We start from the raw sequence: 24,150 nt of genomic DNA on the forward strand, positions 1-24,150 counted from the left end.
AAATAACAATGTGAAAAGAGAGCCTACAGAGTAGGAGAAAATCTTTGCCACACACACTTCAGATAGAGCACTAATCTCCAGAATTTATAAAGAATTCAAAAAACTTTATACCAAGAATACAAATAACCCAATCAATAAACGGGCTAAGGAAATGAGTAGACACATCACAAAAGATCTACAAGCAATCAACAGATACATGAAAAAATGTTCAACATCTCTAGTAATAAGAGAAATGTCAAATCAAAAGTACCCTAAGATTTTCATCTCACTCCAATTAGAATGGTTATTATGAAGAATATAAGCAATAACAGGTGTTGGCGAGGATGTGGAGAAAAAGGTATATTCATACTTTGCTGGTGGGATTGTAAATTGGTGCAGCCTCTCTGGAAAGCAGTATGGAGAATCCTTAGAAAACTTGGAATGGAACCACCATTTGACCCAGCTATCCCACTCCCCACTCCTTGGCCTATACCCAAAGGACTTAAAATCAGCATACTACAGTGACACAACCACATCAATGTTTATAGCAGCTCAATTCACAATAGCTAGATTATGGAACCAACCTAGATGCCCTTTAACAGATGAATGGATAAAGAAACTGTGGTGTATATATACACAATGGAATATTATTCAGTCATAAAGAGGAATAAAATTATGGCATTTGCAGGTAAATGGATGGAGTTGGAGAATATCATGCTAAGTAAGATAAGCCAATCCCAAAAAACCAAAAGTCAATGTTTTTCTCTGATAAGTGGATGATACATAATGGGGGAGGGGAGGGGTAAGGGAAGAATGGAGGAAGGATGGATTGTGTAGAGGGAAATGAGGGGTGGGGAGAAGGCGGGGGAAGGTAAGATAATGAAATGAGAAAACATCATTACCATGTATACATGTATGATTACACAAACAGTGTGACTCTACTTCATGTACCAGAGAAATGAAAGTTGTACACAAATGGGGTATAATCAAAAACTGAATCATAAAATAAAAAAATTAAAAATAGATTTCACAAGAGAGCATAGTTTTAAAGATTTTTTTAAAAAATCATTATTTCTCAATTCATGAGTTAGCATCTGAATACCAATAAGATGACTCATCTAAAATAAAGAAAAAGTGTAAAAAAAAAAAAAAAAAGACAGCACAAAGGAATATCTTTTTATATGACGGGGGTGGGTACCAGGGATTGAATTCAGGGGCACAGGACCACTGAGCCACACCCCCAACCCTATTTTGTATTTTTTTATTTAGAGACAGGATCTCACTGAGTTGCTTAGCACCTTGCTTTTGCTGAGGCTGGCTTTGAACTCGCGATCCTCCTGCCTCAGCCTCCCCAGCTGCTGAGATTATAGGCATAAGGAATATCTTTAAAATACTCAAAGATTAAAAACTGTCACTCTATAGCTACAAGATATATAATGAGGACACTAGTCCTAGTATCTGATGAAATAAAGAATTAAATGGAGAGATAGCCCATGTTTGTGTGCAAGAAGACTAAATATATTGTCAAGATGTCAGTTCTTCCCAACATTTAATAGATTCAATGAACTCCTAATCAAAATCCCATTTAAATTAAAAATTTGCCCCCTGCACTGTCAAAAGAATGAGAAGACCAGTCAAAGACTAGAAGAAAATATTTGCAAAAAGGAAACATCAGGACTGGGGAGTGCTTTACAGAGTTCAATCCCTAGCACCAAAGGAAAAAATAAAAATAAAAAGATATATCTGAAAAAGGACTGTTGGATGTTAGGCTCATGTGTGAGACAATGCAAGAAGGTTCAGAGGAGAAATGATTAGGTTGTGAGAGTCTTAGCCCTGTGAATTAATCCCCTGATAGAATTATCTGAGTGGTAACTGAAGTGGTAGGGTGTGGTTGGAGAAGGTGAGAATTAGGGGTGTGGCTTTGGGTATACATTTGTATCTGGCAAGTAGAGACCACTCTTTCCTTCCTAATCACCATGTGAGCAGCTTCCCTCTGCCACACTCTTCTACCAGGTTGTTCCTACCTCACCTGGAGCCCTGAGGAATGGAGCTGACCTTCTGTGGACTGAGACCTCTGAAACTGTGAGCCCTTAAATAAACTTTTCCTCCTCTGAAGCTGTTCTTGTCAGATCATTTCAGTCACTGTTAGCCAAAATGTACAGAGATTTCTTAAAACTCAACAAATAAAAAATGAAAATGGCAAAGATCTGAAAAGATACCACATGAAAGAAGATATATCAATAGTAAATTAGCATATGCAAAGATGTTCAACCTATGTCATTAGTAAACTACAAATTAAAACAACAATGAAATACCACACTGTGATGTAGTAGCCAGCCAGCATTGAGCAGTAAAAATGCAAGCAAGGTCACACGTGTTCTTTAAATTACTTCTAAAGTAGACAAGAAAGCAAAGGGTAGTAGTTTAATTTGTAGAAAATAAACAGAAGGGGCTAGGGCTGTGGCTCAGAGGTAAAGCACTTGCCTACCACGTGTGAAGCACTGGGTTCAATCCTTAGCACCACATAAAAATAAATAAATAAATGTATTGTGTCCAACTACAACTAAAATAAAATTTTTAAAAAATAAAAATAAATAAATTAGTTTTTTAAAAAGAAACTAAACAGAGGCAAGGGAGCTAGTTGAAAATCATATCAAGAGAAAAGGATTAATGGGACTAATTCTTGACAGGGTCCACAATGGTGAATGTTAAGTTAGGAATTATAGCTATTAAGTGTCCCCACTTGCCTGGGAAGGAGGATTCCTTTAGTAGTGCAGGTAAGGTAAAGTAACTTCTGACCAGCTATGGATTCCAGTGCCCACATTAACATGGGATTGACTTGTAGATGAAGACCCCCTAAAAAGAATGGCCACCATGACAGTTCCAGAGAGGACCAACTAAGGTAAAAAACTCCACTGCCCAACATGAAGGAGGAACTGGACATCTGATTGACAAAGAGTACAGAAGGTGGCCCCAAGTTCTGGTAAACATCAAACAGTAATAAACTAACTTGGAGACAGCGTTGTCTCCTTTGTCATCCTTCGCTCGGGAACAGTCCACTCTCTCTCAAGAGTGCTCTACACTTAAGCCTCACTTTGTTTTTTATAATAAAGTTCTCTTACATGACTTTTGGTGTCTGACTTTAAATTTTCCTTTGTTGTAACATAAGAACCAAGGTTTGGAGTTTCAGCTCCCTGCTATCCTATACACCTATCAGGATGGCAAAAAAAAACAAGCACTGATACTACCAAATCCTCAGGGGACTGTGAAGCAAGAGAACTCTCATTCTTTACTGTTGGGAATGCAAAATGGTATATCCACTTCAGAAGAAAGCTCAACAGTTTCCGGTAAAATTAAACATAAACTCAGTATAAGATCATGCCTGCTTAGTATTTACCTAAAGGAGTTACAAAAACTTTTATGTACACAAAAGCATCCACATGGATGTTGATAGCAGCTTTACTCAAAACTTGTCAAAACTTGCAAATAACATGAGGTTTTTCAGTAAGTAAATAGGCAATAAACTGGTATACCCAGATATTGGGGTAATATTCAGTGCTAAAAAGAAATGAGCAAGTGGACAAAGAAAAACACAAGGGAACCTTAAATGCATATAATTAACTGAAACAAGCCAATCTGAAAAGGTAACATACTATATGATTTCAACTATATCACATTTTGGAATAGAAAAAAACCAGGGAATTAGTAAAAGCATCAGTGTTTGCCAGGGGCTGGGGAACAGGAGAAATGAATAGTGGGAACAAGAATTTTTAGGGCAGAGAAATTACTGTGTACTACATAACGGTGGATCCATGCTGTTATAGAGTTATTAGAACTCACAAAATGCAGAACACAAAGTGAACCCTAACAAAAAGTATGGCTTTTGAATGTCGGTGTGTCAGTGTAGTTCATTAGTTGTAATCAATGTATCACTGGTACAGATACAGTGGGAGAGAACTGTGAAGAGGTAAGGAGTTTATGGGAACTCTGTACTTTCCACTCAATTTTACTATAAAAGTAAAACCGTTACAAAACACAAAATTAAAATCAGTGGTTGGGCAGGTATGGTAGTGCCCGCCTGTAATCCCAGCAGCCTGGGAGGCTAAAGCAGGAGGATCACAAGTTCAAAGTCAGCCTCAGCAAAAGCAAGGCGGTAAGCAACTCTGAGACACTGTCTCTAAATAAAATATGAAAACAGGGCAGGGGTTGTGGCTCAACTGTCAAGTGCCCCTGAGTTCAATCCCCAGTACCAAAAAACAAAAAACAAAACAAAACAAAACAAAACCCAAAAAAACAGTGATTGCCAGAGTTGAGTGGGTGGGAGGAAATGTCTGACAACAAAGGGACACAGGAAAATTTTGGGGAGTGATGACACTGCTCCATATTATAACTGTGGTGGTGGCTGGTGGTTAAATACATGTTTGAAAAAGATCTGTATAACAATGAGTTCTATTATATGTAATTTATACTTTATTGAGAAAAAAAATTTAAAGACTTTTTAAGAAACATACATTAGGAACAGAACTTTGACAAAAACCAAAGCAAGGGATTAGAACAACTACCAAAAATTATAATTCAAGGAAATTTCCTGATTAAAGAAAAAATCAACTACACATTGAAAGCAAACAATATACCTGACAATACAATATAAAAACAACAACATCAAGATATAGTAAAATTACTGATTTTATGATTAAAAAAATCCTCTGGGTTCTAGGCAATAACCAACAAGAGAAAGAAAATTAGACTGCCAGCAAATCTACAGTAAAGCTTTGTGCCATAGGAAAAGAAAGAGTAAAACATATTTAAGATACTTAAGGAGAAATGAATAAGCCAAGGATTTTATATTCAGCAAAACTGATATTTAAATATAAAGAGCACAAACTTTAATGTAAGAAATTTAGGAACACTATTCCCATGAACACTTTCTTTTTCTTCCTTTTTTTTTTTCCTTGTGGTGCTGGGGATTGAACCCAGGGCTTCACACATGCTAGACAAATGTTTTACCAACTGAACTATATTCCTAGCCCTCCCATGAACTCTTTCTAAAAAATCTAGAGAACAAGCTGACATTCAAAACGATTAGACATATGATTTGCTAGGGCCACTTAGTAGTGTATGATATAAAACTAAGACTAAATAGAAGTTATGCAGGTTAAATATTTGGGAATGCTAACAGAATGAGGACTTTGATAACACAGAAACCACACAACTATTTAAAAAAATAGAATAAAAGGTAAAGATTTTTCTGCTCTGAGTAAGCAATTCTGGTGATGGTATTTTTTTTTTTTTTTTTTTTTTACTTTTTAAAAATTTCTTCTAATTAGTTAAATGTGACAGTAGAATACATTTTGACACATCATACATAAATGGAGTATAACTCCATTCTGGTTGTACATGATGTAGAGTTACACAGATCATGTAATTATATATGCACATAGGTAATAACATCCGACTCATTCTGCTCTCATTCTTATCTCCATACCTGCTTCCCCTCCCTTCACTCCCTTCTGTCTAATCCAAAGTGCCTCTATTCTCCCTCCCACTTACTATGAATTAGCATCCGTATATCAAGAGAAAACATTTGGCCTTTGGTTTTATGGGACTGTCTTATTTCACTTAGCATAATTTTCCAGTTCCACCCATTTACCAGCAAATGCTATAATTTCATTCTTCTTTAAGGCTGAGAAATATTCCATTGGGTATATATACCACTTTTTCTTAATCCATTCATCTGTTGAGGGGCACCTAGGTTGGTTTCATAGCTTAGTTATTGTGAATTGAGCTTCTATAAACGTTAATGTCGCTATAGCACTATACTATGCTGATTTAAAGTCCTTTGGATACATACTGAGAAGTGGGAAAACTGGGCCAAATGGTGGTTCCATTCCAAGTTTTCTGAGGAATCACCATAATGCTTTCCATACTGGTTGCACCAATTTGCAGTCCCACCAGAAATGTATGTCTATACCTTTCCCCCCACAGCCTCACCAACATTTATTATTGCTTGCATCCTTGATAATTGCCATTCTGACTGAAGAGAGATGAAATCTCAGTGTAGTTTTAATCTGCATTTCTCTAATTGCTAGAGATGTTGAACACTGTTTCATTTATTTGTTGATCAATTGGATTTCTTCTGTGAAGTGCCTGTTCAGTTCCTTAGCCCATTTATTGATTGGGTTATTTGGGGTTTTTTGGTATTGGAGTATTTTGAGTATCCTGGAGAATAATGCTCTATCTGAGGTGCATGTGATAAAGATTTTCTACCATTATGTAGGCTCTCACGTCATGTTCTTAATTGTTTCCTTTGCTGTGAAGAAGCTTCTTAGCTTGATTCCATCCCATGTATTAATATTTTATTTTACTTCTTGTGCTTTAGGAGTCCAGTTAAGGAAGTCAGTTCCTAAGCCAACATGATGTAGCTTTGGGCCTACTTTTTCTTTTATTAGGCACAGGGTCTCTGTTCTAGTGCCTAAGTCTTTCTGGCACCTTTGTCTAGTATGAGATAACTGTATTTATGTGGGTTTGCCTCTGTGTCTTCTAGTCTGGTCTACATATCTGTTTTGGGGCCAATACCATGTCATTTTGTTACTATGGCTGTGTAGTATACGTAGTATAACTCAAGGTTTGGTATTGTAATGACTCTCTTTTCTTTTGGTACCAGGGATTAAACTTAGGGGCATTCAACCACTGAGCCACATCCCTAGTTCTATTTTGCATTTTGTTTAGAGACAGGTCTCACTGAGTTGCTTAGCACCTAAGTTGTCGAGGTTGGCTTTGAACTTGAGATCCTCCTGCCTCAGCCTCCCTAGCAGCTGGGATTACAGGCATGTGCCACCACACCAGGCCACTTTCCTTGCTACAGACAGCTTTGGCTACTCTGGGTTTCTTTTATTTTTCCAAATGAACTTCATGACTGTTTTTTCTATTTCTATGAAGAATATCATTGGGATATTAGTAGGAATTGCATTAAATCTGTTTAACACTTTTGGTAATATGGCCATTTTGACAATATTAATTCTGCCTATCCGATTATCAAGAACACAAGCAACAATAGGTGTTGGAGAGGATGTGGGGAAAAAGGTACACTCATACATTGCTGGTGGGGTTGCAAATTAGTGCAGCCACTCTGGAAAGCAGTATGGAGATTCCACAGAAAGCTTGGAATGGAACCACTATTTGACCCAGCTATCCCACTCCTTGGCCTATACCCAAAGGACTTAAAATCAGCATACTACAGAGACACAGCCACATCAATGTTCATAGCTGCTCAATTCACAATAGCCAGATTGTGGAACCAACCTAGATGTCCTTCAATTGATGAATGGATAAAGAAACTGTGGTATATATATACAATGGAATATTACTCAGCCATAAAGAATGATAAAATTATGACATTTGCAGGCAAATGGATGAAACTGGAGAATATCATGCTAAGTGAGATAAGCCAATCTCAAAAAACCAAAGGACAAATGATCTCGCTGATAAACAGATGATGACACATAATGGGGGGGTGGGAGGGGTTAGGATTAGGGTTAGGGTCAGGGAGGGGGGCAAGAATGGAGGAAGGAAGGACTGTATAGAGGGAAAAGAGGGGTGGGAGGGGTAGGGGGGAAAAAATAACAGAATGAATCAAACAACATTACCCTATGTAAATTTATGATTACACAAATGGTATGCCTTGACTCCATGTACAAAGAAACATGTATCCCATTTGTTTACAATAAAAAAAAAAAATTCTGTCTTTCACCTCTTTTGTTACATTAATTCCCAAATACCTAAATTTTTTTTGAGACTATTGTGTGGTAATGGTATTATTAACCATTATTCTGAGACGTGTGTGTAATACAAGATAATGAAAGTCAGTAAACATGGGATATTCAAATTCTATCATCACTTATACCTGAGAACCAGGACCCTTGGTATGAAAGAAGATACAAATAATAGTTGCAGAAAAAGTTTTTAAACCTTATTATCTTAAATTTGAATCCAAAGTATCAGTATGCTTTCATATTTTAACTTTAAATATCAAAATAACTTTAGCTCAAAATGTTTTGTCATATATATAAACATGTATGTTACTTACATATCACATATTTATTCATAAATGTATACAAACATATGTGTCTCTGTGTGTGTGTGTGTGTGTAAATATATAAAAGAGGGGGTGAGGGAATCCTATCCTAGCTTATGATCTTGAAATAACATTTCCAACTTAAAAAAAATAAAAAGTCCTGGAAAAAAGACTTATGGTTTGAGATAAAAAATACACAAGATGACCCAAGAAAATCTCTTCAAACCAGACAGAAAGGAACCTACCAAAGAACTTATGCTTGTGTCATGAACTCAGAAGTCAGTTAAAAAGGTTCTCCCTTAGCCAAAAACAGGACAATTTAGGTATCAATTTAGTTATAACTAAATAAGTTTGAAACCCAATGCTTTAATATACTAGTTAATAATAATACTTAAAAAAAACCTAACACAAAGGATGACAGTTTATCTTGAAGACTAGTAAATAAAAGGGGGAAAAAAAAACCAAGTATTCTTTCCTATAAAAATTGCATATCAAATAGTAAATGAGGGTTAAGTCTCTCTTTATAAAATATCTCAGCTAAAGTAATGCTAGAATTAGAATATCACTATTTGCAACCCTCAAAGGATTAATAGCTTTGGGCAAAGAACAGCAATAGAAAAGAAGGCATTTAGATCCCATGTGTGATAAAGAAAAAAGCAATCCCACCTACAGGCCCCCATCTGTAAAAGAGCACCTGAAATCCTATCAAAGAGCTGAAATGTGAATCGTATCAAGTCTCTTATTCTAGCTGCCAATCTGTAGCAAATGCTGAAGATGAAGAACATGCTGAAATACATTATAATTATGCAATCTGCAAAACACAGATCATGGGAAACGTGAAGAAAAGAAAAAGATGGTGGGAGGGCCCTATAAATTGAGACATATAAAAGAAGGTTGGGGGGGCTTAAATTATAATGCTTAGGTAAACAATTTGAGATTAAAACTACAAGAAAAAAAAGGAGAAAATAATTACTAAAAAAGTCAGGATAATGGTTACTTTAGAGAGCAACCTGGGGGTTGTGATTGGCTATGGCATGTGGTGAGAGTTCTGTGCAAAGTGAGAAAGTTCTAATTCTTGACTTTGGTAGTGGTCACAGGCTTTTTGGTCTCCTAAGAATTCATCTGGCCAAGTGTTGTGGCAAACACCTGTAATCCTAGAAGATTGGAAGGCTGATGTAGGAGGAACGAAGTTTAATGCAGCCTCAGGAATTGAAGAGAGGCCCTAAGCAAATTAGCAAGACCTATGTTCAATTCCCGGTACCCACCCGCCCTCAAAAAAGAATCCTTTAATACACTATAGTTTTCTTGTGTTTCATTTGAACAACATGCTTTCTTTAAAAATATAAGTGTCTCATAAAGAGCTATCTGACTGATCTGGTCACCTGTAAATAGCAAAAAGAACTCACCACGCATCCCTCTAGAAGTGTAAGAGCACAGGAGCTAACCACCAGTCCAGGATTCTATAACCTCAGATCCCTAGAACTATTAGTATAGGATCTTAAGAACTGAAGGTAAATCTTCTACATGAAATAATTATCTTAGCATGAAATAAATTGAGTCTAGACCATTTTTATACACAGAAACTTATGTGTTAAAATTAAGACAATAAAGTGATCTTCCTATTAGTTTATTAATTACAAAGTCTCATTCTCTAAACCTATGCAACCAATAGCTTATCGTCCATGAGAATAGTTGGTAAAAATATAACTGCTAAGAATGTTACTTTAGAGGAGTGATCCTCTTCCTTACTACCTTGTAAACAGAACTTCTCCCCCAAGTCCAGAATAAGCAGATAACAGTCATTTAAAATTGCCTTCAAGTCCCAGAATAAGGTAGAGGTAGGAAGAGTGGAGCGTCCTCTTAGTCACAACGATAATAATCTCAGTGACCTGAGTGAGCAATTTCTAGCTTATCCTAATGTTGTAAAAGGAAGGAAACTTCTCTACAAGCAAAGGACTTGTAATCTAAAAACTGCTAATACAAGCTGAAAAAATGGAGAGAAAAATACAGTTAAATACCAATCCTGTAAAAGTTAAATAGGAATGGTGGGAACAGTGACTGCCCACGCTTTGAGAGTAACTACTAAATAAGAACGTACTTTTATCTGGGCTCTCCTGGCAGAGAAAGCCAAATGTGACAGGAGACAGGTAAGAAGAGAGGAATTTAATTCTCCATTATCACACCAATTTTACCAAACTGAACTTGGTTAATTAGGTACAACATTTTTGATATCAAAAGAGGGAGAACAGGAGACACTGGTGGGTATCAACCTCCAAAATGGCAGATGAGGGTATTTAAGTTGACCCAATAGGTACATCAGAAATTCTGAGCTCACAAAGGATTATTATCATCATTACTTTCTTTTTCTTACTAGTATATCTAGATTTGGTAATTATATTTTGTCTATATTCTCCCTTCCTCTCACTTCTTAATATGTCATAAGCTCTCAAGGACAGGGATTTTTTTTTATCTGCATAGTACCAGATAAAATGTTTTTATACAATATCTGCTCAGTATATTTGCTGCATTAAATTAAAATGAACAAGAGCAGTCAGTTCAGAGAAGAGAATATTCTGTACTTTTTAGCAAATAAAAATTAGGACACACTGGAAGGAAAATATAGGGAAGCATATTAGGCCAACATTAACACAGAACTTCTTTAGCGCGTTTGCCCTGAGAAGAAACAATGTCCCTTTACTACCTTGAAATATTTAAAGAGGCTGTTTGCCCAAGAGTAGGGACACTAGGGAAAGAATATTCTCAGTGGGTCCATAGACACATATATTTCTTTGACTATATCCAAGTTGCACTAAAGATTTGAATGAAAACTTTTGAGATCTGCTGCAAATTAAGAATTTGTTTTTGAATAAAGGTGTCCAAAGAGACTCGGATTGAAATGCAAATGAATAAGGAGAAATAAATCTATCCCCAAACCTATACAGAATAGCATTAAACATTCCACAGGTTATCATCATTTCATCTTTGATATTATTATCCCCATTTTATAAAATGGGGATAGTGAGAGAGTAAACAACAGATGGGGTTTGAACTCTGACTCAAACCACGGTCATTCCACTGAACTTTCCTGTTTCTAAAAGAAATTAGTAGATGTAAATAATAATAATTATTGCTTCTTTTGTATACTAGCATTAGAAAACAATATTCTATCATATCTTAATTTCCATACCAGAAATTCAAGCTTCCATGTCTTACCACTTATTTCAAGCTCTGCCCAATGTGATTTCTTTCCATTTGCTGCTTCCTCAGAGGACATGATTGTGTACATCCTCCGAGGGTCAGGAGAGTCGTATTTTTCTTTGGGCATGCCTATTAAATGATAAAAAGAAACCAATGGTCATTTATCAGTGTTTTTACTTGTTTTATGATCAGTGTCTGACATAATCACTCCTTCCTAGAAATATTTAATTTGGCTCTGAGGTTATCTTTTCTCTTAGTTTCCCCTCCCATCTCTCTAGACTTAGCATGTTGCTAGATCTCCCTGCAGAGTTGTAATTATCTCCATTTTACCAACAGAAAACAGAAGTCCAAAAAGGTTTAAGCAATTTTTGCACTGTTACAGAGCCAGGCTTTGAACGTGTCTGATTAAAAGTTTAAATTATGTTATGTTGTCTCTCTGCTGATAGGAAGTAGAACTATTTATTTCAAGCACAACAATGAATTTTGTTTAGTCAATGTACAGAAAGGTAAATAATCCTTTTTAAAAAGCTATCTGAGGGGCTGGGGCTATAGCTCAGTGGCAGAGTGCTTGCCTTAGCACATGTGAGGCATTGGGTTGGATCCTTAGTGCCACATAAAAATAAGCAAAATAAAAGCATTCTGTCCATCTACAACTACAAAAAGAATTTTTTAAACAAAACACTGCCTGAAATGACTAAAAATATAAATGGTGAGACTGCAGAGAAATAATACATGGTTTTGCTATATACTAATAAAGCAAAACTGTTCTCTTACATGTAAATTTCTTCTGTATAGAAATAAAATAAGTTTTTAGATTGATCTTAAAAATCCAACACAGAAAGCTATACAATTCCGTCTAATAATAATCTGGTAAAGGGCCCTTTGTGAATGACATCAATATACCACTAATAACCTAGAAAATATAAAATGCTACATAAGAGCCACCAGAGCTTGAGGACAACATTCCTTAAGTTTACAACCAAAAGCCACTATTCTGATCAGATTCTATTTACAAAACAACCATATGATCCTCATTAGCTTTTCCAAAGAGAATCTAGAAATGGTAAAAATTTATTCTAACCAGTTGAATATTTTGGCCCTATTATGCACAGGACTTCTCGGTGAAAGTTCAGAAGTCTGATTACCAATCTTACATGAGTATAGTGTGAATCAATGCCCAGAATCTGATTACACCTCAGAGAAGTGTTACTGAACTAAAAAGATCTGAAAACCAGGGCCTGGACCTGTGGCCACTCCATCAGTCATAATTCCTGCCACAGCAGCTAGTCATTCCCTTTTTGGTTTTTCATAATGTAAGACTGTTTATCTGAAAATCTGACACACGCATTAGTCTAAACTCCAAAGCAGCGAGGACATCTCTATATCTCAAACCCCTGAAATTGAGGGTTAAGGAGTTAAAAAAAAAAAAAAAAAAAACACAACAGAATAAAAAAAGTTATAGCACATTGAACAATTAAGCTCCTGCAAGGAGGAACAAGAGCACATGTGCCCATTGAACAAGGTTATTCATTTTTCTGGGAGTTCAAGAAGGTACAGAATTAAGACTAGGTAAACAATAAAGGGATACATACAATTTAAGTTGTTCCTCAAGGCTTTGAAATCCACAAACTTGCCCTCTAAAAAGCACAATATGTCATTGAAGATTACAAACTAAAAATAATAAGCCCCCAACTTCAAAAAAGACTTGAAAACTGTCAAGAAGAATTACCAAAGAATATTTTTAAAAACAGACAGGAATGGGCATGGTGGCACACACGTGTAATCCCAGTAGCCTGGGAGGCTGAGACAGGAGGATTTTGAGTTCAAAATTAGCCTCAGCAACAATGAGGCGCTAAGCAACTCATTGAGATCCTATCTCTAAATAAAATACAAAAGTGGGCTGGGGATGTGGTTCAGTGGTGTGCCCGAGTTAAATCCCCAGTTACCCCACTCCCCCCCAAAAAATAGGTAGGCCAGAGTCAGCAGATACATAGCACCTTACTACTTAATCTCCTACTCTACCAATCCATTGCTAGACAACACTACTGGATCCTGGCAGCATAAAATCCATCCCTGATCTAGGGATGTTACATCAGAGTATCATATTTTTAATCTTGGAATAATTATTTCATGTAAAGAAACAAAGGATATTAAATATCATGTTTACTAGAAAGATAAGCTGTCATAACTAAATATTTATGAAAGATTAAAGATGCATCTAAAACCATTCTGGGAAAAACCTGTGGTACACAGTACAGTTAAAAACCTACCACAACAGATTTAAAAAGACTATTCTGTGGCATTTAAATTAAGAATGGCTCTCCTTATGGTTTGGATGTGAGTGTCCACCCAAAGCTCGTGTGTGAGACAATGCAAGGAGGTTTAGAGGAGAAATGATTGGGTTATGAGGGTCTTAACCCAATCAGTAAATTAATCCTCCTGATAGGATTTACTGAGTGGTGACTGTAAGCAGGTAAGGTGTGGATGGAGGAGGTAGGTCATTGGGGATGTGGGTTTTGGGGTTTGTATTTTGTATCTGGCAAGTGGAATCTCTCTCTCTCTCTCTCTCTCTCTCTCTCTCTCTGCTTCCTGATCATCATGTGAGCTGCTTCCTTCCACCACACTCTTCCACCCTGATGGTAAGCCTTAAGGAATGGAGCTGGCTGCCTATGGACTGAGACCTCTGAAATGGTGAGCTCCCAAATAAACTTTTCCTTCTCTATAATTGTTCTTATCAGGTCTTTTTGTCACAGCAGAGAAAAAGTTGACTAAAAGCAAAAAAAAAAAGGGGGGGTGGGGATGGAAGAAACAGTGGAATGAAGACACAAAAGCCAAGTGTAAAAAGTTCCACCCCTGTTAGTTCAGCCCCCTACAGATCCCTATCAATTAACGGTTCCCCCGTTAAAGCACTGAAATTAAGTGCTGCGTATTTTAATTTCCTCCAGTTAGGAGGCAACTGAAAAGAAATATCTGCTGAATATAGGGATATCAGAAAGAAGAGTAACAGTCTTAGGTTTTTTTTTGTTTTTGTTTTTAAACCAGGAATCAAACTCATGCTCAACCAAAATTGTGTACAATCAAATATTGGAGTTTCCCCCATATACAAAAACAAGAGCTGAAACCCACCAATCACAATTGACCCTAGTCAAAAGGTGTGCCACAGCCCTGCCTCTCCCTCTCTCTATAAGCAAAAGAAAAGCCCAACCTTCAAAATGAATCTCTAAGGTAAAATGGTGCCTAAGAATCCACCATAAAAGAAAGGACAAACCATTTTTTCTCTCTACTCTTATACTTCACACACAACACTTTTGTGACTTGAGAGTATGAAGGTTTTCCCCACATACCAAAACAATTCTTCAGTGGACACTAGTGTCCTATAATTCAACCCAATCCTGGCATTACCTGAAGTTAAAGTTAAGACCCCTCAGTTTAAGGGCTCATTCCCATAATACCCCGACTTCAGATGCCAAAATCAAATAACAGATTGTCACCCATACTTCTGACCAACAACCAGCTATGAACTATTCCCTCTTTGGGTTCAATTAATTTGCTAGGATTGTTCACAGAATCAGGAAAACATTTATTGGTTTAATAAACATTGGTTTATTACAAAGGATTTTGTAAAGATACAGATGAACAGCCAGGTGAAGAGGTATCTCTAATACAGTAGTACCCCTCTTATCTGTGGGGGATATATTCCAAAGGCCCTCAGTAGATTTCTGAAACCATGGACAATACCAAACATAATTTAATGCTGTTTCCATTTTAAGTGAGCACTTATCATACATGTGGCTGTAACTTTCGCAGCTAAAGATTTAATAGTAAAAATTTCTTTTTCCTTCACAATTTCAAGTACAGAAGATTCACCCTTACCTTATATCTTAGTAGCCTCAGCATTCGATTTTGGTTTTTCTCTTTCACTTAAAGGAAGCACTTTACAACCTCTTTAGCATTTCCAAATTGCCAGCATAACTACTCTTACACTCCAGGAACATTATTAAGTAAAATAAGAGTTAATGGAGCACTAGCTTTGTGGTACTATGGCAATCTGATATTCCAGTTGGCAAGTTGACTCAAGGGTGGGTAGCATACATAGAGTGGATACACTGGATAAAAACATGATTCATATTCTGAGCACAGGATGCATGAGATTTCATCATGCATTACTCAGGACAGAGTAAAATTAAAAACTTTATTTTTTTAATGGAATTTTCCATTTATTATTTTTGGACCATGGATAAAAGAAGCCTCAGAAAGAGAAACTGTGAGATAGGGGTGCGGGGGGAGCTTCTGTGCCAAGAAAGCAAAGTTCTATGTAAAATAGACAATTATAAGTGTGGGACAGGAAATGTATGAAATGACTCTGGGGCATCTCTCAGTGTCAAAAACAAAAGCTTAAAATAGGGTCATCATGTCAACATAACATGGCAACTGCTAGGAGGGGTCCTCCTCACTGTTCAAGGTTATAACAATTTGAGCAAAAAGAATCTCAATTATAATGAACTGAAACACACTTAATGAAAATATATGAGTACCTCAAAAGAAAGTTAAAACAACGGAGGGATAACGTGATCCTACCTGTGCTGTAGAAAAGGAACTGGAAGTGATATAAATGATGAATTAGAAGCAGAAAAAACTACTACAATAATAAAGGCAAGATGAAGAGGGCAAGAAAGTGCACACACAGCATGCAAACTAGCCACCATATGAAATAGGGAATAAACTAAAAATTAGCAAAAAGAGAAAGATTTAAGTGGTTATCTTTTCAGAAGGGAACTGTATTCTGAGTAAGCAAAACAGTCCCAAGTAGAAGGAGTCTAACTTTACAAAAGAAAGATACCTCATAAATGAAAGTATGAAAGAATTTTTAAAAAAGCAACATTATGATGTACAATCATTTGTAATTCCTAATGAACATTACTCAGGAAAGGAATACAAACTGGATTCAACATTAGATAAATCATTGGTACTGACATAAGACTGAAGTAACATCACTACACAGGCTACTTTCTGATCATAAAGTAGACAATGTTCAATGGAGGAATAAACTATTACCCACTTTGTTAATCTTACCAATACTACTGGTAAGAAAACCAGATGCTGAGTCATCAATGCTTATGCCTTGATTAAAAAACTAGAGGAACTTGGTCAGCTGACACCAAAAGAACAATAAGACAATGAGGATGTGGGACTTTTTGCAGAACCTGTATGCTGCCTTCAACAAGTTGGTGTTAAGAATATTCTAGATTTGAAGAAAATTCAGGGATCAATGCATGGTTCCTATACTGGATTCATAAATCAAAACTAAAGAATATTTTGTAAACAGAGAAAAATTTAATAAGTAGTTAAGCTGAGGTTTCAAGATGGCAGTATTGAGAAGGTTGCCTTCCTGGCTCTGCTCCTTGGCATGAAACCAAGAAAGCAGTTAGGCAGCTTCTCAGTAAGGTGGGTCAGCAAAAACAAAAAAAGAAGACTTTACTGGACTTTAATACTGGACACTGAAAGCAGATCGAGGACTAGGAGGTTAGATATAATAAATAAGGAAGAAATTCCCAGTGCTACAGCCAATACTGTGGCCAGAGGAGCCAGTCAAAGGTCCTTCTGCAAGCAAAATGGAGGGATAAAGGAATTAAAGAAACCTGTACTTTAGGAGGCCTGAGGCATGTCTGGTTACAAAGAGTTTAGAGATCAAAGATACCAATCCACTAAACTAAAAGGTATGCTGCACAATATCCTTGTGCAAAAAAGCAGCCCCATATTTCCTGGCTGCATGCAGAAGACAGAGGAAGAAATCATTTTGCAGCCATGGCGCAGGGGTCAGCAGCTGGGGGAGCCAATTCCTGATAAACCAGAGTTTGGTCTGATAATATAGGACTGATAATCCCACATTGCACAACACAGAATGTGCCTAAGTGACCAGGAGAAAATAAAAATGGAGAGAGGTTTTATACAGGGGAATATTGGCCAGGAAAATCCACCCAGCTCTTCCCCTCCAATCTGGTTGCTTGCAGGACCAGATGGGAGACAGGCCAGGCAAGGAATTTGAAAGGGCCTGCAACTGCTGGGCCCTGGAGGTGCACTGATGTAAAATCTCCAGACCAAATGATATTCATCAAAGAGCTTGGAGCCTACTTAAGCCTAAACTCCATCTCCAGGAGTTCCACCTACTAGATTACCTCTCACACTCCAGCAATCCACCCAGAGAGTAGGACATCATTCTCAAGACATCCCCATCTACAAAGATGAGAGTCTTTTGAACTCCAACAGAAACAATTCTCTTCATGGAGATGTTTCTCTCTCTCTTTTTTTTTTTTTTCCCTTTCTGTTTAATCCAATTAATGGTTCATGGACATTTATATATGCTCATATTTTTATTTTTTCTCATTTCTAGCATTTATTTAAAATTTCTTTTAGTTGTTAATGGAGCTTTACAGTTTTTTATTTATATGCGGTGCTGACAATCAAACCCAATGCCTCACACATGCTAGGCAAGAGCTCTTACCACTAAGCTACAACCCCAGTCCCCAATCCCAGCATTTTTGAAGGCAGTTATTTTTCATGAATCAGTTTTTTTGAGGACTAGAAAGTCTGATTAGTATATTTCTGCTTTGCTTTATATTCTTATTTTTAAATTTAAAAATTTTACTTTACATATATTTTTCTCAACTGTTTCCCTTGATTCTTTCTCTCATCTTCTGCTTAGTCAACTTCTATTATTCTCTTTGACTCTTCCTTTAACTTTTACTTCTATCTTCTCTCCTCCTCCCTCAAAATCATCACATCCTATATCATTTCTGTTTTCACCCTATCCACCATTTGAAATTATAACACCTTTTACAAGCTTACTGTTTTTATTGCAGGCAAAAACTTATAGTATCTGTTTGTTGTGACAATTAACATTGTAAGACATCATAGCAGGAACTATTTGGTTTAATGCTGTGTATGTTCGCATTGGTTGTTGTTAACTGTCTCCCCCTCAATAGTGAGGTACTGGAAACCTTAGAGACACTGAGTCTACAGGGTAGAAACTACTGCCTCAGACCCAGACTGTTACATGGATAGACACACAAACAACATGAAAAAATAAGGGAACAGATCACCCCAAATAAACCAGAATTCACTGACAACACAGTGGAGGAAATGTCAGAGAACAAGTTTGGAATGCACATAGTTAAACTGATTTGCAAGGCAAAGGATGAAATAAAGAGTGAAATCAGAGAGAAAATACAGAAGTAAAAGATCACTCCAATAAAGAGAGAGATCCTGAAAAAAAAAAAAAAAATTCTCAAAATAAAGGAATTAATAAATCAAATTAAAGAGTCAATGGAAAGCACCATAAAAAAACTAGATCACTTGGAACACAGATTCTGGCAATGAAGACAAAATATATAATCTTAAAAATAAAGTTGACTGTGGAGAAGTGAAGTGAAGAGATCATGAACAGAACTTCCAAGAAATATGGGATAACCTGAAAGACCAAATTTAAGACTTATCAGGACAGATGAAGGCTAGAGATACAAATGAAAGGAATGCACAATCTTTTCAATGAAATAATATTAGAAATTTCCCAAGCCCAATGAATGAAATGGAAACTCAAATACAGGAGGCTTACAGGATCCCCAATATACAAAATTATAATAGAGCCACACCAAGGCACATTATAAAAAAATGCCTAACATTCAGAATAAGGACAGAATTTTAAAATGCTGCCAGAGAAAATTGACAGGTAACATTTAGATGGAAACCAATCCAGATCTCAGCTGATTTCTCAACCCAGACCCTCAAAGCAAGGTGGTCTTGGAATAATATATAACAAGATCTGAAAGAAAATGGGTGCCAGGCAAGAATACTATACCCAGTAAAATTAAGTTTCAGAATTGACAATGAAATAAAAACTTTTCATGATAAACAAAATTTAAAAGTATTCACAACTAGAAAGATTGTACTACAAAACATACCCAATAAGATATTTCATGAAGAAGATATAAAAATGAAAACCAGAAAAGGGAGAAACTACATTAGAAAAATAGTCACTCAAAGGAGAAACTAATTCAATTAAAAAACAGAAATAAATCAAAATGACAGGGAATAAAAATCATTTTTCAATAGTAACAATGAAGGTAAATGGCCTGAACTCATCAATCCAAAGACACAGACTGGAAGATTGGATTGAAATACAAAATCCAGTAATATCTGTTTCCAAGAGACTCACCTCATGGGCAAAGACATCCCACACACTGAAAGTAAAAAGATGTGAAAAAACATCATTCACATGGATCTCACAAAGACCCAAGAGTTTCTATCCTCATATCAGATAAAGTAGACTTCAAGCCAAAGTTAATCAGAAGAGATGGAGGACATTTCAAACTGCTTAAGAGAATTATATATCAACATAACATCTTAAGTTATTAACAATCTTAATTTATGTCCCAAACAATGGAGTATCTATGAATGTCAAATAAACCCTTCTCAACTTAAAGAATCAAACAGATCACAACACAATAATACTGGGTGACTTTAACACACCTCTCTCGCCACTGGATAGATACTCCAAACAAAAAATACATAAAGAAGCTACAGAACTAAAAAATACAATTAATAATTTAGACTTAACAGACATATAAAGACTATTTCATCCCTCAATGACTGAATATACTTTCTTCTCAGCAGCACACAGACCTTCTCTCAAATTGACCATAGCCTATAACACAAAGCAACTCTTAGCAAATACAGAAAAACAGAGATAATAACCTTGAATTCTATCGGATCATAATGGAATGAAATTAGAAATCAAGGATAAAATAAAAAATACAAGTTAGTCTAACACCTGGAGACTAAATAATTGGATAGCAGAATAGGGGATGGAAATTAAAAAAATATTTAGAGGTAAATGAGACAATACAACATAAAAAAATCTCTGGGATAATATGAAGGCAGTTCAAAGAGGAAGGTTCATTGCAAGGAGCTCATTCATTAAAAGAATAGAAAGTTAGAAAGTCACTTAATAAATACCCTAACATTACATCTCAAAGCCCAAGAAAAGAACAACAAATTAACACCAACAGCAGAAGACCAGAAATAATTAAAAGCAGAACTGAAATCAGTGAAATTGAAACAAAAATAAAAAATTGACAAAACAAAAAATTGGTTCTTGGGGGGAAAACAAAATCAATAAAATTGGTAAACCCTTAGCTAAGTTAACGAAGAGAAGAGAGAGAACTGAAATTACTAAAATTTGTGATGAAAAAGGAAATAGCAGAAAAGACACTCCTGAAATACAGATAATAATTAGAAACGATTTTGGAAATTTATACTCTAATGGAAAGCCCTAAAGACAATGACACATTTCTAGACCTACTCAAATTGAATCACAAGGACATACACAATTTAAAGAGATCAATTTCAAGCAATGAAATTGAAGACACCATCAAAATCCTACCTACCAAAATGAAAAGCCCAGTACCAGATGGATTTTCAGTCAATTTCTACCAGACCTTCAAAGAACTAATACCAATCCTCCTCAAATTATTCCATGAGACAGAAAAGGAGGGAACCCTTCCAAACTCATTCTATGAAGTTAGTATCACCCTGACTCCAAAACCAGACAAAGACACATTAAGGAAAGAAAACTTCTTGACGAACATAGATGCAAAAATTCTTAAGAAAATTCTGGCAAACTGTATATAAAAACATAAAAAGAGAGTGCACCATGATCAAGTGGGGTTCATCCCAGGGAAGCAAGATTGGTTCAAAATATGCAAATCAATCAACGTAATTCATTACATCAAGACTTAAAGACAAGAAGCAAATAATTATCTCAATAGATGCAGAAAAAGTATTTGATAAAATACAGTATCCATTCATGTTCAAAACACTAGAAAAATTAGACATAGTAGAAACATACCTCAACACTGTAAAAGCTATATATGCTAAACCCAAGGCCAGCTGCATTCTAAATGGAGAAAAATTGAAAGCATTCCCTTTAAACTCTGGAACAAGACAAGGATGCCCTCTTTCACATTTCTCTTCAACATATGCCTGGACACTCTAGCCAGAGCAATCACACAAAGGAAAAAATTAAAGGGAAATGAATAGGAAAAAAAGAACTCAAACTATCCCTATTTGCCAATGACACGATTCTATATTTTTAAGATCCAAAAAACATTCCACCCAAAAACTTCTAGAATCATAAATGAAATCAATAAAGTCACAGGATATAAAATTTTTCAATTGTGTTCCTATACATTAGTGATGTATCAACCCAAAGAGAAATTAGGAAAACTATCCCATTCACAACAGCCTCAAGGAAAATAAAATATTTGGAAATCAATCTAAAATGCAGGTGAAAGACCTCTACAATGAAAACTATAGAACACTAAAGAAAAATTAAAGAAGACCTTAGAAGATGGAAACATCTCTCATGTTCTTGGATAGGCAGAATTAATATTGTCAAAATGGCCATATTACCAAAAGCACTATACAGATTTAATGCAATTTCTATTAAAATTCTGTTGACATTCTTCACAGAAATAGCAAAAGCTATCATGAAATTCATTTGGAAAAATAGAGACCCAGAATAGTCAACACAATCCTTAGTGAGAAAAGTAAAGAGGCTACACAATACCAGACCTTAAATTATACCACAGAGTTCTAGTAACAAGAACAGCATGGTATTAGCCCCAAAACAGACATGTAGAGCAATGGTACAGAATAGAAGACACAGACACAAACCCACATAAGTACAGCTATCTCATACTAGACAAAGGTGCCAAAAACATATATTGGAGAAAAGACAGACTCTTCAACAACTGGTAAGGGGAAAACTGGGAATCCATATGTAGCGCAATGAAATTAAGACCCCTATCTCTCAACCTGCACAAAACGTAACTCAAAGTGGATCAAGGTCTTAGACATTAGACCACAGACCCTGCACCTACCAGGAGAAAATGTCGGCCCAACTCTCCATCATGTCAGCTTAGGAACCAACTTCCTCAACAAGATTCCTAAAGCGTAAGGAGTAAAATCAAGAATCAATACATGGGATAGTATCAACTACAAAACTTCTTCATAGCAAAGGAAACAATCAAAAATGTGATGAGAGAGCCTACAGAATGGGAGAAAATCTTTGCCACATGCACTTCAGATAAAGCATTAATCTCCAGGATATATAAAGAACTCACCAAAAAACAAATAACCCAATCAATAAATAGGCAAAGGAACTGAAACAGACACTTCACAGAAGAAGAAAAATGAATGGTCAACAGATATATGAAAAAATGTTCAACATCCCTAAAAATTGAATGCAAATTAAAACTACACTGAGATTTCATCTCACTCCAGTCAGAATGGCAATTATCAGGAATACAAATAACAATAAGTGTTGGTGCAACCAGTGTGGAAAGCATTATAGTGATTCCTCAGAAAACTTGGAATGGACCACCATTTGGCCCAGTTCTCCCACTTCCAGCACATACCCAAAGGACTTAAAATCAGCATAGTATAATGATGGGGCTACATCAATGTTATAGCAGCTCAATTCACAATGGCTAAACTATGGAACCAACCTAGGTGACCTGCAACAGATCAATGGATAAAGAAAATGAGATAATATATACACAATGGAATATCACTCAGTCATAAAGAAGAAAGAAATTATGGCCTTTGCTGGTAAACGGATGGAACTGGAGACTATCATACTAAGTGAAATAGGCCAATCCCAAAAAACTAAAGGCAGAATATTCTCTCCGATATGCAGATGCTAACTCACAATAAGGGGACAGGGCAATGTACAGAAGTTCTCTGCATTAGACAAAGTGGAATGAAGGAAAGGGGGAGAACGGGAATAGGAAAGACAGAATGAATGGAACATGACTTTCCTGTTTACATATGAATACACAACCAGTGTAATTCCACATTGCGTACAACCACAAAAATGGCAAGTTATACTTCATGTGTGTATGGTAAGTCAAAATACATTCTACTGTCACGTGTAACTAAAAAGAACAAAGAAAAAATATTTTTAATTAGTTAACTTTTGTAATATTAGGAAAGCATGTGATAAATGTGTTATATTAGCCAGGTACAAAAATGTGTTTTTGTTAAAGGCTTTTCTGATGTTAAATAATGTAATTGGTCAGATTTTCTTCAAAGGAAATGAGGCTGAAAATGAGGCTGAGTTACAGCCTGTCTCAATTGATATGATAAAGAAATACTGAATTTGCAATCTCTCTTTTCTTTTAGATGTTTTTTACATTTTCTCCTTCCCCATTCTTTATTTCTTTTCCAACCATGGAGGAAAAAAGAGGAGGGAAAGGAGGGGAGAGAAAGAGAAAGACACTCACGTTCAGAAAAACCCTGTTTGACTCTTGGGCTCCTGTAAGGGCTACCAAAAGTTAGAGCTGAAATGGTACCTGAAAAGGTAATGACACTAATCTCAGTGCCAATTTACTTCTTCTAATCTATTTTTTCACAATGTCTTAACCAGTTTTCTCCTAAATCCTAATGACTTTTACTTACAGATGAGCTCTTAATCTGTACTCTCCATTTTCACCACATTGAAGTTAATACATATCTTATTTTTCAACTTCACAACTACTAAAAAAATCCCCTCTTAAGAGTACTAAAACATCTTCCTGATACATGCCTGCTCATGGCACTCACTCTTCTTATTAAAAACCTAAAATGGCTCTTCCTGCCTACCTAAGTAAAGTACAAACTTCAAAGTTGTTTTTGTGTTTGTTTTAGGGTCTTTTTTGTTCTTCGTTTTTGGTGTTTTTGGTTTTTTTGCCTCTTTTTGCAGTACTTGGCATTAACCCAGGGCCTCATACACACTAGCTAGCAAGATAAGCAGGCTACCACTGAGTTACACCTCCCAGCTTTTTCATTTTTGAGACAGGGTC

The 24,150-nt window shown here is 36.1% G+C and overlaps 1 protein-coding gene across 2 annotated transcripts in view; it reads right to left on the reverse strand.

Annotated features, from left to right (window-relative positions):
• The window catches only part of Cnot6 (CCR4-NOT transcription complex subunit 6), a 72,898-nt gene that overhangs the window by 37,922 nt on the left and 10,826 nt on the right, over positions 1–24,150 (reverse strand). For both annotated transcript variants that reach the window (XM_047556899.1, XM_047556898.1), the window contains exon 2: positions 11,267–11,380. In XM_047556899.1, coding sequence (XP_047412855.1) covers positions 11,267–11,378 — 112 coding nt within the window. In that variant the 5' untranslated portion in view covers positions 11,379–11,380. The remainder of the gene's footprint in view (positions 1–11,266; positions 11,381–24,150) is intronic.

Source organism: Sciurus carolinensis, chromosome 6 (assembly GCF_902686445.1).
Source record: "Sciurus carolinensis chromosome 6, mSciCar1.2, whole genome shotgun sequence".
Classification (NCBI taxonomy): Eukaryota; Metazoa; Chordata; class Mammalia; order Rodentia; family Sciuridae; genus Sciurus; species Sciurus carolinensis.